The sequence below is a fragment of the Notothenia rossii genome (genome assembly GCF_949606895.1).
Source record: "Notothenia rossii genome assembly, chromosome: 12".
NCBI classification, from domain to species: Eukaryota; Metazoa; Chordata; class Actinopteri; order Perciformes; family Nototheniidae; genus Notothenia; species Notothenia rossii.
Genome location: NC_136911.1, coordinates 7,180,411 through 7,199,159, shown reverse-complemented (window position 1 = coordinate 7,199,159; position 18,749 = coordinate 7,180,411). Strand labels below are relative to the sequence as shown.

At 41.6% G+C, this 18,749-nt stretch overlaps 2 protein-coding genes across 4 annotated transcripts in view; one reads left to right on the top strand and one right to left on the bottom strand.

Annotated features, from left to right (window-relative positions):
- The first annotated feature begins 202 nt into the window (after positions 1-202).
- pigm (phosphatidylinositol glycan anchor biosynthesis, class M) lies at positions 203-3,367 on the top strand. 2 transcript variants are annotated; one of them, XM_079661597.1, is made up of 8 exons: positions 203-613; positions 1,121-1,294; positions 1,408-1,528; positions 1,650-1,890; positions 2,223-2,326; positions 2,421-2,575; positions 2,844-2,945; positions 3,152-3,367. In XM_079661597.1, the coding sequence occupies exons 1-8, from the start codon at positions 443-445 to the stop codon at positions 3,317-3,319; spliced, it is 1,236 nt and encodes a 411-aa protein (XP_079517723.1). In that variant the 5' UTR covers positions 203-442; the 3' UTR covers positions 3,320-3,367. The 2 variants fall into 2 exon arrangements, with proteins under 2 accessions (XP_079517723.1, XP_079517724.1); XM_079661598.1 differs by having other exon boundaries at positions 445-613; positions 1,121-1,280.
- An 8,699-nt stretch (positions 3,368-12,066) lies between these two features.
- Positions 12,067-18,749, bottom strand: part of ahrra (aryl-hydrocarbon receptor repressor a) — a 53,077-nt gene continuing 46,394 nt past the window's right edge. For both annotated transcript variants that reach the window (XM_079661166.1, XM_079661167.1), the window contains exons 6-9: positions 16,437-16,575; positions 16,060-16,193; positions 14,853-15,034; positions 12,067-13,629 (exon numbers count right to left, since the gene is read on the bottom strand). In XM_079661166.1, coding sequence (XP_079517292.1) covers positions 12,486-13,629; positions 14,853-15,034; positions 16,060-16,193; positions 16,437-16,575 — 1,599 coding nt within the window. In that variant the 3' untranslated portion in view covers positions 12,067-12,485. The remainder of the gene's footprint in view (positions 13,630-14,852; positions 15,035-16,059; positions 16,194-16,436; positions 16,576-18,749) is intronic.

Sequence of the window (18,749 nt, the reverse complement as noted above, 5' to 3'; positions counted from 1 at the left end):
GTTGGACACACCGTTTTTAATTCTTCATAGCAGGTAGTCGTAGAATTATGCAGCAAAATAAAAGCAATGGGACATGTTTAGTGTGTTAAATACACCATACAGGGAAAAAAGGATGAATTGTCGTTGTCAATAAACGCATCTCACTCCTAAACGTTAGGAGGCGTTAATTCGTCGCTACGTTGGTAAAAGTTCGAGAAGAAGAAGAAGCTAGGAAAGGCACTTCCGGTTAAGTTCCTGGATGTCATTTTTGAAGTCTGCTAATCGCTTATTGACAACACAGGACGGCAGTGTTATCCATTATTATTATTATTATTATTTTAAAGCCAAGATGAAATGATAGAGACTGGCAATTCGGCTAACGTTTTCCCGCTTAAAGACGACAGAGTAGCTGCTTTAGCTCCAGGTGCTGCCTGCTGATCTGGTTTGCCCTGATTGGCTGGTGATGGAGCGGCTAATAACAAAGCTAACCGAAAAACATGTCCTTTTCACGGCTTCCTTCGTTATACGACTGGCCCTGGTCGCTTATGGAGACTACCAGGATAAGACTATGGTGGTGAAGTACACTGACATTGACTACCATGTGTTCACAGACGCTGCAAGATTCATTACTGAGGTAAGACCATTGTTATAACTCATGTGACAAGTGTAAAGTAGCCAGTTATAAGTCAATTAATAAAATACTGGAAAGGGAATTTATCAAGTATTATGTCCCTTTTAAGATACTTCTATTGACATATAATACAAATATTGTGCTATGCTACTTCTACTATACTACCTTTCAATCTTCAAACATGTACAATAACATTCAAAACTATTTTAGAGTGAAATATGAATTTATTCCTTACACTCAATAACAACTATAGTTAATTTCCCTTCAGATGAGGATTTTACATACCACATAAATGATGAGTTTGGAGTGCAATATGAGGCATTATTACATTAAAGTTCAGCTCCAGCTTGACCAGTCACAAAAAAGAAAAGCAATCGAAGTTCTTCCAACTGCATCGTTAATTGTCAATCAATCTATTATAATAATCCAATAATATGCAAGTACAACACTGAATTGGGTTATTCTGCACGATAAGTATTTTTGATAATTCTTGTTTCTTCTTTTGCACAGGGGCAGTCCCCTTACAACAGATCAACATACCGCTACACCCCTCTCCTCGCCTGGCTGCTCACCCCTAACATCTACCTCAGCATGGTGTTTGGAAAGATCCTCTTCATCGTATGTGATGTGCTCTCTGGACTGCTCATCTACAAAATCCTTCTTCTCAAAGGTCTTGGCACTGAGGTATGTTTTCAGCATTTTGTACATTTGTTATTTTATAGTATTCATTTTGCCCTGTAATGCAACACTTTTTGGAAATGTATTCTAAGTTGTGTTTTTGGGGGATTTTCTTTTAGGCTGCGCTGCGTGTTTGTTCTCTGTGGCTCCTCAACCCACTGCCCATTGGAGTATCCAGCCGAGGGAATGCAGAGTCAATCTTAGCTGCACTGGTGCTGGGGACATTACTCTGTATGGAAGGTAAGGGTGTGGAAGCCTTGCAGCTTCAAAAATACATTAGCTCTGTAAAAATGATATAGATACTGCTTGTTTGTAATATACACAGCTCTTGTGCCAATATCCTTTACCTGTGCTCTTCTAGCCCGGCATCTGATGTGGGGAGCCATACTCTATGGTCTGTCAGTCCATATGAAGATCTACCCGGTGACATATGCTCTTCCAATTGCTCTGTCCCTGCGCACAACAGAGACCAGATCAGGGGACAAAAAGGGGATCAAGAGCTTAATGCGGTTTATTAGAAGCTTCCTCAACCGGGAGCTATTTCTCTTTGCAAGTGTAGCAGCAGGAGTTTTCTGTATGCTGACGGCACTCTTCTATTACATGTGAGATATGCAACCAAATTACACACAGTAAAGAAAAGGTGCTTATTATGACTGTGGTTTTTTAAATCTGCATACTGAGTGGTAAATATTAACATTTTTCTGTAATTTATCCCAGCTAGTTTTTTACAATAACATTTTGAAGATGATTGGCTTCTATTTGACAACAGTAATATCTTGTTAGTCATGCTATTTTATATATATTAAACCTCCCCCTAAAGTCTTAAGAAGGTAATAGAAACAGCGAACCAAAAGTCTGATTGAAGTATTTCTAAATATGAAATAATCGGCATCATCCCTTATCTTCTATTAATAATCCTCCCCTTTCTTGTCAGGTATGGATGGGAGTTCCTTCATGAGACCTACTTGTACCATCTGACCAGAAGGGACATCCGACACAACTTCTCTCCATATTTCTACATGCTCTACCTCACCGCAGGTATTTGTAGCCATTCATAAATGAGTTATAACTCTAAAAGTATGTTTATTAGCCATTCTCCTCAGCCAAATGATTTTCTCCTCTGTTGGTGCAGACAGCGGGTGGAGCCAGTGGCTGGGCCTGGCAGCGTTCCTGCCTCAGCTCATCCTGCTGCTGGTCGCATCATGGGCCTTTCACTCTGACCTGTCTTTCTGCTGTTTCCTGCACACCGCCATCTTTGTCTCTTTCAACAAAGTCTGCACTTCACAAGTACATCATAAAACAGGGTCTAAGAGATCATACAATGCATTGTGTTGCAGTCATTATCAGATTAAGCTGTCCTCAAGAGACTTCGTCCCACCCTTTGTTTTTACACATTCCACTGTCAATTAAGTTAGAAAAGCGTGTATATTTGTAGTTAATTGCTGCACCACTTTGACAGCCATGGGGCTAACCACAGTGCACAATAATATGCATTTATAAATATAAAGATTTCTTTAAAGCCTTTAACAATGTTCTGTGTTTTCCCTTTTCATAGTACTTCCTGTGGTACCTTTGTCTACTCCCTCTGGTCATCCCTCACCTGAGTCTGTCACTAAAACAGGGAGTGAGACTGCTGATCCTCTGGTTTGCTGGACAGGTAATTCACCTGATTGCAATTTATGTTGTATTAAATAGGACTTCAGATATGAACCTTAACATATAACAAATCAAACTAGCTTTAAAATGGTAATCAAAAACAACTTCACAGATTATTTTATTCTTTATAACTTTCTTTTCAATATTTTTGATTGAATCAACAAGAATTGACTGTTATAAAGAAATGTGTTTTCTCCCCACTGTCAGGGTCTGTGGTTGGGCCCGGCCTACTTCCTGGAGTTTGAAGGCTACAACACCTTCCTGTGGATCTGGCTTGCTGGACTGCTCTTCTTGATCATCAACTCCTTCATCTTGATGCAGATAGTTTCCCATTACAAGCCAACACAAACCCCACAGAGACTGAAAGATGAATGAAATTAAGATACAAAAGACGATGTTCCACGTTGTTAACAAATAAAGTGTATTTTTATGGTCAGTCTCCCTGTGACTGAATTATTTTCTGTTATCTAAATCAGTTCCCCACAGAACACAGAATATATTCATAAAGTCCAATTTTCATGGTGTCTAAATCTACCGTTTAATATCCTCAATCTGAAACCTTTTGATTAAATGCATGCCACAACATCTCGATGAGTCACATAAGGCAGAAAACAGCTGCTGCACTGCCTTTCTAGTTTCAAACTTTAAAGTCAGTTCCGCCTGCGGCCACATTTTAACAATCAGCTCTCCTAAGGTCATCTCAATCACAGGCTCTTTAACTTTTAAGGCTTGTTGTAATTACAAAAAGGTTCAATGGCTGGCTACTGTGTTGCTAAAACCTTTTTAAGATAATGATTTGGGTCCTCTTAAAATCTAATTACCCAAACAAAGGAAGAACACTATAGAAGGAACCTTAATGTCAACTTCAATATGAATTACCTGCCCCAAACAATCACATATCAGAAAAAAAGTATTCTTAATGCATCTGAATAATCCAGTAAAAATAGGAAGAAAAAAATTAAATCCAAGAAAAACTGCAGTGCAAAAAGAAGAAAAACATCCCAAAAAGGAATCAAACTGACCCGCATGTATGGTCCTCAGACTCCACTTGTCTTGATGTTCCTTCAGCAGATGGAGGTAACACCGTACACATTAGAAAAATCCCTCTTAATTCACCTTATAGAGTTGCCAGGCTTCCTCATCTTTCTCCAAACAAACTCCTCTTCCAAACAATTCTTTCTCCATTTGTTCCGAAGCCACGCCCCCTTACACCTGGGGGAACTGCACACCTGATTAGTGTCTAGTGGGAGACGACAAGTTAAAGCCGGGGAGAGAGGGACACTGCAACAGGAGAAATAAACCATATATTTCCTCATATATGTGGCAGTGTCACAATGCCACAAGACAAGGTTTTACTTGATGTCAATTATATAATATGGGCAAAGGAATGCTTCACAAACATTACTCTAGTCCAATAATAAGAGACTTCTGAGAATTCATGCCATGGGATTTCATTTTTTAGACTTCTCCTCAGGTGTAGTGTGCAGTTGTGACCAGTAGGTAGAAGTGTTCACCAGCAGAAGAGAAAGCCTTGGCCTCTATCCTCGGGTAAACCTCACAGATTAATCAGTCAACTGGAGCATGAGCACAAGCCAAAACAGGCAGTGCTGGCAGTGGCTCCATAATCTCACTGTACTCTCCCCCTAATCTCACATGGGAATTATTAGAGCATTCACTAGTCCTGTAGGTTCACATCATGTTTGCTGGCCCTGCTCGGCGGGATTGATTGCGGAAGTGTATACAAATATATAAATATTTGTGGATGGATGTTAGATACACACAGTAGAGGGTTGAATTTTGTTATGAAGCATGTTGTGTGTGTGAGAGAAAGAGCTGGCTTGCTTGTGTGTTGTGTATGTGCGTGCGTGTGTGTATGAGTCACGGTCAGCTGCGGCCTGCATGTCTATTTTATGAATCACCCAGTTGCACTCAGTAACCTTTCAACTGGCTCGTCGCCCCTGGGCACATACATGCACAATTTCATTTTAACATTGCATCCCACTGAATTCCATCACATTCAGCAGTTTATTTTTACATCCCTACGACTGAAAATCTGAATGCTGTTTCTTCTTCAACTCCTTCCTTTCATCTTGTTTTTAGAGCAGGCTTTCCCACCCAATGATACTTGTACCCCAGGGGTTCTCTCTCCCGTTGCCTGGGGGCTGGTAAGACCAAAAGTGCTTTAATGTATTTGACATAATCAACGGCAACAGATAAGGGTATAGATGTTAAATTACAGTATGTTGTTGCCAGGAAAGGATTGGTGTGTACTGTGTAGTATATATAAACTTGTGAGCTTCTCTTCAGTTCTAATTAAGTCACTACAACTTAGTTGACGAAGGACATAGGAGCCCCCTTTCCCCAGCCAATAGGCAAATATTATAGCACCTCAATCATGTCAAAGTATATCTAATATAGAATGAAATCCATGGTCAAACAGACAAACCCTGGCATGGCTGCGTGAAAAGAGGCACCCCGTTTCACTATCTGTGGGAGTGGCCTGCAGTAAAACTAATGACCAGGTTGATGTCCCTAGATGTCCTTCCATGTGACAAAATAGATTGCTAATCTGTAAAGACAATTAGATTTGTAACACTTGGTTCTCTTGTTAGACTGATTGTGGTATACATTAAGGTCATATTTGAACTCTGATGGGTTAACCCTAAACCCCCCCTCCCCCTTTTCTAATATTCCTTTGTTTGCTTTTGTGCATGTTCTGCCTTTTTTATAGTTTGATGTGTATCTACAGTATCTGTTTAATTTCAAATAAAAGGAACATTTAGAATGTAAAAATACTAAATTGAATATTATAATATTCAATATCTACGTAAAAAAGTCAGCGCTAAAACATGAACAAGTACCAGTTTATAGCACTTTAAAAGTAGTTTGCAAGCTAGCAGGCCAGCTCAGTCAGCTAAAACGTATGTGTAAATAACTAAAATGAATGGCTAAAAAGTCTTAACATGTTATATTAGGTACAGTCAATGTATTGTAGATACCTGGCTGATAGTTAGCTAATAGTTATAAATAAACAATTGAAAATAGATAGCTAAACGCAGGCAAACATTTCAAACAATGACCTTAAAATAGCACAAACACTAGTAAAAGGTGATGGATTTACTGTTGAAATTGTAGAATAAACTGGCCAAAAGTAGCATTTACTGTACAGTTGAACAAGTGAGCTAGAAGTAATGAAAAACAAGGAAAATACTTTTATATTTAGACGATAAAAGGGTTGGAAAATGGCGCGTAGTAATTGTAGTCCCAGTCCGCCCCTGGTAGTGGGCCTACGAAGGAAAACTTGACCACACATTGACACTTAAATTGTATGAAAGAATACTTTTTACCAACTACTTTTATAAAATCAGTGGGGTGAAGTAATTTTAAATGTATATGGAACATTACTGGTGATTTAGAGGTTCATCAGAAAGATACTGTTAAGAGATATTAACACGGCTAAAGAAAGTAAGCAATGATGCAAGGTGCTGTTTATTGTTCATTAGCTAACTCAGAAGTAGCAATGTTGTGGCTGTGGGGGTTGGGGCAGGGGATTGCGTGACTATCTTCCATATGCTTAGTAGGGTGTGTGTATATGTGCATGCTAATGTGCATGCATAAGTGTATGCACATGCGTGTCTGTGACATACCCTCAAGGATTCCCCTCATTGTCAGCAGGGGACATGGGGAGAGGAGATGCGGACATTGTTGTGTCTATGTAGCCTATGCATTGGTGCATCTGCATGTGTGTATTAGTGTGTGTGTATGAGAGAGTGGGTGTGACCAATTAGTGCAAATGGTGTGCGGAGCAGCAAAGACTGGGGTATGAACGGTCACGCGACCTTGCATGGTATAGGATTATAGGTCTTGGTCTGCACACCAACGCACACACACACTCTCTCCCTCTCTCTCTCCCCCCCCCCCCCCCCGCCGATACAGCTGTCAACAAGCATCAAACACTTTGCTTACACTACAGTAGCCCTAAGCAGTCACTCCTCCCTCTTGATTGGATGTGCTCTTTTCATTGTTTTTACCCCTTTTCCCAAGTGAACTTCTCTTTTCTCACCTCTAGGTTTTGCCTCTCCACCTCCATCTCCGTCCCACTCTTTGTCATTCTCACCCCTTCCCCTCTCCGTACAGAACAAGTGTCATATGGCAACATAGCGTGATGGAAGGTTGCGTGCATGCTAACGAATATTAATCATTTAAAGTCAGCCGCATCCCCCCCATCATTGTCACATCAACAATCATGAAAATACAGTGAGACAAAAGCAAAGTACTCCTTTGGGGGGGATGTTAAAGAGAGATAGTACACAGTATCGCATGAGATGATTGTAGGCCTACTCACTTGTAAAGAAAATGGTGTGTGTGTGTGTGTGTGTGTGTGTGTGTGTGTGTGTGTGTGTGTGTGTGTGTGTGTGTGTGTGTGTGTGTGTGTGTGTGTGTGTGTGTGTGTGTGTGTGTGTGCAGGGACGTGCACACATTAGACTCTAGGTAGTGCTTGAGCACCTGCCCGTTTTGCCCTCTGGACAGCAATGTGCCCTTTTGAAAGTTCGTTTTTTACAGTTTTTTTTTTACAGTGTACTGTATGTGTCTCATGGTAACATCGATCAATTCTGGATTAAAAGCTTCTAATATATTCAACAATGCCCCAAATGCGCGTTGTCATTTTGTCAGACATTCCCACACGTGCCCCGCAGCACTCCCGTACGTGCACTGGCTGCAGCCCCTCCCTTCCCTTCCCTGATCTCAACGTTAACGCGCAGCGCACAGAGCAGACAGTCAGTCACTCAGTCAGACAGGCCACGGCGGGTGTGTGGTGCAGCAGCACGCAGCAACACGATTAAAAGTGCCCTAGTGACGACCAAGTAAGTAACCACCAGGTAACAAATACAACGAGTGTATTGTTTAATCCCCTAAATCAGATGCCAAACTAAACTATAACTTCACTTCTTTTCTTGTATCCATCCATTTAGTCTCGTTGTGCACTTTGCAATTATGACATACAAGATGTGCCTTTAATAAATCTCACACTACTAAGGCAGCCGGCGGTTCCACCAGGGGCGTCAATCCCTAGATTCAGATTGGACCCCCCTAAGTCATTTAGAATAATAAAAATAAATGTTAAAATAATTAATTTTTTGATAATAAATCAGTAAAATCAGGCAAAAATAAGAATTAAATAACATAACCCTAACCTAACCCTAACCCTAGAACCGAAATAAAGTAACCTAAAACGACCGCCACGACGACTCAGAAGGTGCCCTTTTTTTTTTCTCTTGAGCACCTGCCCCTATAAATGTCTGTACACGCCACTGTGTGTGTGTGTGTGTGTGTGTGTGTGTGTGTGTGTGTGTGTGTGTGTGTGTGTGTGTGTGTGTGTGTGTGTGTGTGTGTGTGTGTGTGTGTGTGTGTGTGTGTGTGTGTGTGTGTGTGTGTGTAAGACACTCACAATCACATATGTAATTAATGTTTCAGGCCTTGATTCCTGTAAGGCCACGGATACGTGCTTCACCATTGTTCAGACTGATGTATTACATATGCCATTATACCTTTTAATATTTAGTGTCCACAGTTTGAGTGCAAGTCTAGTTAGCAAACAGATAGTAGTCGGTATATGTAGTAAAACTGGACTGTCTGTGGGTCATTTATTGATTGTTAACTGTATCAATCACTTATGGAGATCATTCAGCCTTTTCTATAGCTCCAGGTATGTACAGTACTTCAAGCAATGAACATCATACTTCTTCTGAAAAGTATTTGAATGCTTGCAGTGTTTCATTATAGGTCTGCAACCAGAGGAGGAAGTAGGATTTTAATTGAGTCTTTTTTAAGCCAAGAGGAAGTACAAGACCTCTCAACTGTCACGCGAGTGGCCACGGTAAACTCATCAGATGAATTGAAAAGGGAGATTATACTCATAGGAAGTTTAGTTTAAAATGGAGAAATACTGGCCTTGAGGATACCAATAATTAGAGTGACTTCTATTGTTTTGGCTGCAGGATAATGTGAACCATCAGCAACTGCATTGCCTCCATATGTAAATCTAATTAAAGTTATTTTATTTAAACTTTATTGACAGCATTTAAAAGTTAAAACATTATTATTTACATGCAGTAATCACTGTCCTTTTCACAGGATTTGTTTTTTCTATTGCTTCCCTTTACGTAATCAAAACTGAATCAAAATGCTTAATTATTTGACATGGTATGATATTATATGATCTATTTTTAATCAAATAGTGGATTTTATTTGTGTAATATAGCTAAAGATGTGAAGATTATGACAGGATTTCCTGTAATTAGATGTGGCTATCTGGTACTTACTCGCTATATTAAGTATAGTATTCAAACGCACCACCTGCCGCTCATGCACATAGACTCCCGACCCAATAGGTAAAATCCCCACACTAACTGATCCTTGTGTGTCCTGTAATTACCGATAATCCATACTCTGATTGTGGTGAAACAAACACAAGCTTCGGAACAGGGATTAGAGAGCGGAGATAGCTGCACTATCAGTAGGAAATGCTTGTTCCTTTAAATCAGAACAAACAAAAAGGGTCCCACTGCAGGTAAAGGTCATATACGATCAAGAGGTGATGGCTGCACAACTATAAAAATCTCATTATTCTGTGACATCTACTTCATCACCAATGTTTGTTTCTGGTGTGAGGTGAGGAGAGGACATATTATGATACATGGGAGAGAAACTCCCTCTGGAGAAAACATAGAGATTTTAGCCTTTGCAGACCATTCACATGCACAAAAACCTATAGAACACACTACAGCAAAGGGAAAACCCCCAAAATCATAATGAACAAGAGTTTGAGCCTCTAGCTTCATTAGTACTTAGTTATTCTTATGTACCTATAGAGGTCAAAGGTCAGGCTAACTACGAATGTAGGCCCATGTATTTCATTCAAAGATTCTTAAGCAGGACATACGATAAAATATTTTATACGACCTGAAATCACTCCCCTGTTCAGTTGGAGCAACATTGGATAAAAAAGATTATCTATGTTCTTGGACTGTTTTAAACCTGATGTTCAGAGGAAATAGAAATAACTACCAAGTAGGATAGAGGTCCGGCTCTTCCGGCAGCCTGAGGACATGGACTTTACCACATATTTGAGGTAACATCTCTAACCTGCTTCTATCCTTGCCCTATACATCCCTGTGGACGCACATATTCCCCTGGCTGTAGCCCTAGTCCTAGACAGTGGTGAGAGACTGGCTTAGAATTACCCAGATCGTGTGAAGGAGCTGTCATGCCAACTTTACAGCGCATTAATCATACAGGCAATGTGGCTAGAGATACTCTGTATCCTGTTCTGCTGAGTATTTATTATTAATAGGGACACAAATCTGAAGGATGAGAACACATTCGAGGTACGTGAAAAATTCAGAAGATACTAAAGAGGCGGGGACGTTAACGGAACAATAGAGTTAGGCGATCTTTCATTCTGTAAAGCATTTTTTAGCTCTATTATTTTAATATGACATTTTTATTTACTTTTGGTAGGCCTACTTACTATGACATTGTTTTGCAAAGTACTGTTTCTTTCACAAAGCTGAGTTGCCATTAACTTCCATTCATCTTCCATTTCAAATCTGTGTAATAGTAATATTCTAATCAACTGTGTGTAATCTGATTACTCTGTAAAAGTATTTTTGGTATGCCAGAATACCATCAAATGTGGCATGTTTGTGTTATCCATCAAGCTGGCATTCATTTGTTGCTCTCTTTATTATCTGTCTAATGTCCAAAAAAACCACACTTCACTCCATATTTCCATTTAAAGAAAAAGTATTTTAATAGATAAGTCCCATTTGCAAAAAACACGTAGAAACATTGGAAGACACTGCATATGTACACTGTGTTCGCTACCTTGCAGCTACCTCCTCCATGAGACAAGTATGACAGTCTTCTGAACAATTATCAAAAAGATAGCAAGAAAATAAAAGCCATATTTAATTACCTTAGTGTAACAGAAAAGCCTTCAAAACTGCAGATTTTAAATTATACACGTTTTCCTCTTACAATAAATACGAATCATCAAACCATTTATTGAAATGAGCACACACACAAAGAGAAAAAGACAATTTCAAAAACAGTGACACCATGTAACGTTGTGCGTGTCGACTCAAAAACGTGTCTGGGTAGGCGGGACTTCAACTGAACTACTCCCAGTAGTGCAACTCAGTAGCTTAACAGAACTGAGACTTTAACATTGAATCAATTTTGGTGCTTTGAATTCATTTGTGCAAAAATATTGATTGTGAAGATGACGCCTTTTTGGACTCAAAAGACAACACGGAAAGTGTATATGCTGAAATGCTGACCCTGGCGTAAACACTAATCCAAACTGTACAACATTAATGATCACTTGTATGTCCGACAGGGGTTGCACGACTTAAAAAGGATAACATTATTGTCTGCGTTAAAGAATGTTTTAACAATAGATAGTCTTTTTTTCCCTTCAACTCAAACGAACACTTCAAATGATAATGATAGTCGTCGTATTTTCTTAGGTCCATCGTTTAAAGGGTAATTTTAGTGTGGGGATCTCTTCCACCGGGGGTCAGAACCGAGGAGTACAAACCTAGACCACAGCTGATGTTCAGTTTTTTTTTTTCAAATGTATGTATGCCTTCATTTGTGAAATCAGCATTTAGTTTAATAATCCGATGTGGTGACTAAAGCCAATAGTTTCACATGTTTTGGTCCATTAACTACAAATTGCACACGTGTTCTGCCATTTTTTAAACTGTCCTTCATGGTGTTTTTGGGCATTCTCTGACAAAAGCATTAGCATTGCATACTATGCTCAAGAAAAATGTGATTCAGGACACACATTTTGAGTGAACAAAGATAATGTGAACTTATGTTGTGTCGTGCATTGAAAAAATGTATGCAACATTGTTTAAAAACTGTGAAAGTGCATTTAACACAAGTCTGAAATGCAAAGAAACCACTCGATTCCACTCATACATCACTAAGGGCAGAAATGAAAAAGGTAGACGATTTATAGTTAAAGCACTAAAACATGCAAAAAACCTCCATCAGGGCAGATTATCCTAAATAACTATAACTAATTATGCTCTCTATCAGTCCCCCCCCCACCCCCGACCTGATGAACCCGGCAGTAAGTCATCTCCTGTGTACAAAGTCTCTTTTTACAACAAAATCTTTGTTTCTCCCACATAAACCAGGTGTACACAACACATAAAACAAAAATGAAATTGTGTTTCTAGACATAATTCGTCTCACGGTCACTAAACTGCAAAAGTGCTAGGAGCCGACAACAAAAATGTATTCCTTACAAACAAAATAATCTATCCATAAAGTGAATTTAAAGTATTATTTTTGATTGTCACAACACTGACGCTAGAACCTGAGCCTTGATTGTGACCTCTTCAGCAGAGAGATCGTCGTAATGTTGACATCCTGGGAATCCTAATGTTATGCTGGTGCGCGTGGCGCCATACAAAGAACTTTGATGCACGCTGAGTGTCAGAGATTATCTTCTGTGTTTACACTTTTATGGCATATAAATGTAAGGACTGGACTTGTGGTGGCCTGTGCTCATCACACATGGCATAACGTTCCTCTGACCGACCATCATCATGGACTGGCTGATGTCGTGAGTGCTCTCAGACCACGGGGGGGAGTCCATGGGCTCCCGCTTGATGGAGTGGACGATGCCGTGACCTTTGAACTCGTAATTGCCATGCTTGTTGTAGTCCGGGTGCATGTAGGCCTTGTGAGGGTCCTGTGGGTAGACGTGTGTGTCCATGAGGTTGATGGATTGGTTGCTGCATACAGAGTTTGAGTGAGAGAGTCTCTGAGGACTGAACTGGTTGTTGTCGTTGTTATTGCCCATGTCTTTGTCACATTTCAACAGACGTGCGGTTGCGTTCCCGCCGTTGTTCATTGCATAGTTCTGATAGTTGCCGTTGTTGTACGGCGGGCTGATTCCCGCTTTCCCTCGCTGACAAGGCGAGTACTGTGGATCGTAATATTCAGCTTCTGTTTTGAGATGGGCGTTCTGGTCGTACACCCCGTTACCATAGCGGCGGTCGATGGCTTCCGGGTCGCGGCACCCCCAGGGTCGCCCGTAGGCATCGCAGCCGTTCTCTGAGTCAGAGTCGTGCTCTATCTTGATAGGTTGCATCTCGGGCATCATATGGCCGTCGTAGCACTCCCCGTAGCCGTTCTCGTTCTTCACCAGATCCACGCAGTAGGCATCTGGGTCCGAGGGGATCTGTACGTTCCCGTAGAGCTTGGACACAAACACCTCGCCATTTCTGCCGCTGTGGCAGTTTGGGGAAAGACGATATGGCTTCCCATACTGCCCGGCCTTGTTCATGCGGTTAGAGGGGATGTAGCCGACACCCTGGCCCGATCTGAGGGGGCTGGAGTTCGGCCGCAGAGGCCAGCCCCCGCCAAGGCCCGGGCTGACCCCTTTATGGGGAGCCATGGTGGACTTGCAGTAGTTGAGGGGCTCATCCTGGTTGTAGTAACCATCAGCGCGGTACTTGAGGTTGTCTTTGGAGAGCGGGGTCCAAGGAGTGTGCTGACCCCGCTGGGTTCCACCAGGAGTGGGACAGGACAGGAGGAGAGGGTCTGCTACGTCACCCATTCCTCCACTGAAAGAGTGCCTCCGCAGGGGGTCTCCAGGCTCACTGTGAGGGAATGAGAAAAGGCGTAAGAGATTAAAAATCACAAAATAAAAAGGCAAACCAATCAGTTTCGATTATACAAAGTTGATGTAGTCCTTGATAAAGAGGTGGTCTCCTGAAATATAATTGGTCTGCTCAGATACCCGTTTGGGAATGTCCATAAACTGAGTGTCTTTTTCTGCTGATTGAGTAATGACTCACAGCCCAAATGTCTAGGTTTGGTTCATGAGAGAATCATTCCAAAAGTGACTCATCTTTTCCAGGATACATCTCATGTGAAAATTGAGAACAGAGTCAACAACCATAACCCGAGGATCAATGATGACCCGCACTCTAGTTTATAAGCAAAACAATGCAGCATTTGCCTTCAACCATTGCACATTGCATTACATGAGAAGGTGTTCTTTGTTTAAGCTGACCTGCAGTACTTTTCCCTTAAAGGACGAGAAGACTCCAAGCCATTAAACGTAATGCTAACATGCTAACCAACATGCTGTCCACTTATAAGTAATTGGTATTTTTCTAAAGAAAGCTGGATGATGTTTTGAGGGATTGAACAGTAGAGGGGGTGGTAGGGCTCTGCTCTCTGACTACAGCTCAACTCTTGGCCTGTCAGCCTCCCAACGTTGTTCCTGATGCATGAAGCACAGAGGGCCCTTTCCAAGCAGATGCATGCATTTGCTCCTAATTGGCCACAGGTAAGGCGTCCAGCATTTATTTGGTTTGCTGTGAGAGGCTGCTGGGTGAGGAGAGAGCTAATGTTTGAGTTGGTAACTGAGTCTAAGGGTAAATGCTTTGGGTGTTCATAAGGCTGTTGTTGGGCAATAAACTGGTATATATAATAAACAATAATACATGGACGGATGCCCATGTGTTTTTTTCTACTTTTTTGTGTACCATTGCCTCATGGATCTTAGTCTAGGCTACTACTTAGGTCACTACTTTATTCTATAGGTGAATCGTTGTGTAACATTTAACTTTACTTTGTTGCCAGTTTAGTTGCTGTGGCCTTTCAAGGTCTGACCTTTACTCCATGAGGCAATTCAGTGAAATCTTCAGAAGAGATAACACGTTGCCAAGATGCATCAAACCTCAAGTTTGTGAAAAAAAAGAAAACTTGACCTTTAATTACACTATAGCACCCCCATAACACTAGGACACTGTACAGTACATCTCACAACTTTAGTAAAAGTTGTGAGATGTTGCTCATGTATAAGGTCTCTTACCCAACTCCTCCTTTGTTCTTGCCCCGCATTAACATGTTCTTCATTTTCATCTCGGTGATGGAGGGCAGTAGGAGGGGTACACCTATGCAGAATAGAGCCAGCTGGGGGGGCAGCAGAGCCCCGGAGCCGGACTTCTTTTTCTGGCCGTTGAGGAACTTCAAACGTCCCTGGAACTGCACAGTCTGTGTGAAAAGAAAATTGGATATCCAATCAGTACATTCCTATTATATTTACATCCAATGCTCTTTGAAAGCCTGACATTAAATCTCTCTGTGCATGTCTAGATGCTAGATTAACATAGAACATTACAAGTCCTAGAAAGTTACATTCTACTTCTTTTGTATTCAAACAGTCTTTTTTACATTTGATTTTGGTAACCATTAGATAGTGTAAATGTGCCTCCTGAAACACACTAAACTGTGTCTATGTAATGATAAGGATAAAGGTCTTTTGAGTATGCACAGCGGTGCCTTGAGCTAAATGCTAAGATTAGCATGCTAACATATCAACAGTTCCAATGCTATCATGCTTATGTTTAGCAGACAATCTATCTTTTTAGCAGATATTTGGATATAGCTAACCAGGTCTGAGATCTTACTTCATTTTTTTAGCATTGTTAACATTTACTATAGGACCAAAGCATGGTTAAGATTTTGGGGAATTTCACTTGTTGTTGAAATATTTTACGAGCAGAATGAGGACTTTGCATTCCAATGTGTTGGTCTTTACTGCATTATGCTGACTGGCCTCACCAGTTTGTGCTTCCAGTATAAAACTGCCATGTACAGTTTCTGTTGTGCAGCCAATGTCATTTCAGCCAGAGCGGACTTGATGACAGTGAACATAATGACCCTGATGAAATGGTCCAAACTCTTATTGCTCTGTCATCAGGGCCCCTACTGTAGCTTTTCCACTGCTGTTCTCCAAACCACTCTAGTAACAGCCACGAGGGATAAACCAGGCTTCTATTCTGCTGTGTCCAGGCTCCCAATTACCTCATAATGCCTTGCAACACAACTACAACTGTACACACTGCATTAAAAGTGTTGCCGTACCAAAGGGGTCATCATTTTTTTTATAGGCCTGGGTCTTCTCCCAGAACGTGGGCAACATTTACTCCAAGCTTAATTTATATTGCGTATTCAGCACTTTTCTGTGTAAACTTTAGTGCATTGAAAACAGAAATTGCACTGTTCAGACAACTCACCAAGAATCCAGAGGTGCTGTCCAAGAGGCATCGGACTCTGGCAAGGAAGCATCTGTTGAGAAAGCAGGAGAGCTCGGGAGAAATCCCCCCGGCCTCCGGAGAATGGAAGATGCTGCTCACTACAAACTCCTCACCTGGATGGGAATAGAGAAAGATGGAGGAGATTTTAGTCTTAAGGGAAGTAAATATACATACAAAAGCTGCATCTACTTTCACATTTAACTAATGATTTATGGCAGTGTGTGAATCACTTCCCCGAGGACATACTGTGATATGTCTCATAGGTAAATATATGACAAAGAATGACAGGATCACCACCAAATCCACACCTAAGCAACAGTTTGTATGTGTTCTTCCCTTCACAGTGAGCTACCCACCATTCCCTGCAGCCTGCTGGTGGTCCTGGTGTGCCTGTGACCCCTGTGGAGGGCACATGGCCCAGTGGAGCTGGCGTTTGAACTCCTGGCGATCGTCTATGTGAATGTAGTCAAACACATTCTGGTGCATCACGTCAGTCTGTGGAGAAAAGGGAATGGATTTGAGTATGGAAATGTGTACGCTATGAGAATCAGGCATTTATTTAAGTGTTGGACTCCTGTCTTCTTCCACAAGGCTTAAGAAACATGAGATAGCATGTTCGCAACAATGTCCGCAGACTGACTCTAAACCACTGTGTTTTGCTGCCATAAGTGGAGCTGGTAGCTCCAGTTTGGAGAGGGGATTCTTGTTGTTGCTGCTTCAGGATTCCAAGGAAGCATGCTTATTTCCCCCCGGTACACACATAAGGACCATACTGTACACACAAGTCACTGAAGTTTGCAGAAACATACATACACACTTATAAAATTCTTCACAGGAGCCTTTCCTCAGTGCAGTAACAGACTAAGGGCTGCTGAAGGGCCAAAGAGGGCAGCTGTGTTTGTCAAACATCGCGTGACACCGGCTCCTGAGCAGCAGTCCAGCCCAGTTTGCCCTCCCCATCCACACACACACACACACACCCACACAAAATGAGCCGGGTTCCAGCCCACTCTAGTCATGCCTCGCTTTCTTTTCCAGCAAAAGCTTTGCTTTCTGTCATTCCATGACAGATTCCTCACTAAAATGTTCAACCTTCTCCCCTTCCCTCTCTCCCTCTCTCCCTCCTCCCGGCACTCTCTCCATAATTTCCACACTGGTGGCACGCGAGGGTTTTTGATCGCCTGCCTCTGAAAACACAATCTGTTCCCACCGTCTTCGGCGGGCGCTTCGTCCTGTGGTTTGGTTCCCTACCGGCAGTCAGGCAGACGGATCGAGTGACTATTGTTTATGTTTCCCATAAAAAACACAGAGAGCAAAGGAAGAGGGGGAAAAAGAGAATAAGTGATATTTGTGTGATCCTTCAAAGGCTAACTGCCCCAGTAACAAATGGGATGAAAGGCCAGTGGAGGTCTTCTGCTCTTCTCCAGAGCTTTCTTGTGGTGCTACTTAGTGAAGCGTTTTCTTTTGTTCTTTTTCCTGTGGTATATTAGGGATAAGTGTTGTTCTGACTGCAATTGTGGGTTCCAAATGATGTGACATGTTGGAGGCAAAGAATGTGACTTAAAAAGAGCCAATAGCTTATTTTGCAAGAATTGAACATGTGGCACAGCTAAAGCAATGTTTTGGTGGCACTGAAATATAACATGATGATTCAGGACACATTTTAACTTCACATTCTTTCTTAAGTTCCTCATTTAGAGTGCTATGTAATGAAAATCCTCTGTATTTTAGTCTATAGTTCTCAGTATCGACAGCACTGTACGAACAATTACATCATTTGAATTTGCGTATAGATAAGCAGTGATTTTCTGCCACTGGAGATCAAATGTCACATGATTACATAACATTGGCTGCTTTGCATGCTGGGATCATTTTAATCTTTCGCCTATGTTAGGCCTTTTAAACATGTTTTTGCATTTATCTTGGCAGAAGGTATTGCATTACGTTGCCTCTTGCTCTACAACAAAAAATAACTAAGGTGCTGAACATGGTATATACTGTTTATCTTCACCATTTGAGCGTTTTGTGGAGTGTTACGAATCGAAAATTGTTCTTTCAAATACAAATATTCCATGCACCTTACAGTTTAATTTCCTCTGTCTGTCTCTACTGTTTGTGTGCACACACACACACACACACACACACACACACACACACAACACACACACACACACACACACACACACACACACACACACACACACACACACACACACACACACACACACACACACACACACACACACACACACACACACACACACACACACACACACGATCTTTCAGACCGCTTTGGTTTACCTGTCGATTTCATGGCGATGGATTACTGCCCCAGTCTGCTTGTAAGCCAAGTGGGAGCGCTCGAGCAGAATAATTCTTACTCCAAAGTGTGTGTGTGTGGGTTTTTGTGTGTGCGGGCAGAGCTGGGTGCAAAGGAGGGATTCTAACAGTGAAAAGCACTTTATTCATGGTTTTGAAGAAGCGAGATGATTTTAGCACCGCAGGACAGGCAAGCACGTGTGTTGATATCATCCATAATTAATGGCTGGCTTGGTAAAGCCGCCGGAGAGGAAGGAAGCTAAACCGTTGGTGACTTATCAGTGCACACACACACACACACACACACACACACACACACACACACACACACACACACACACACACACACA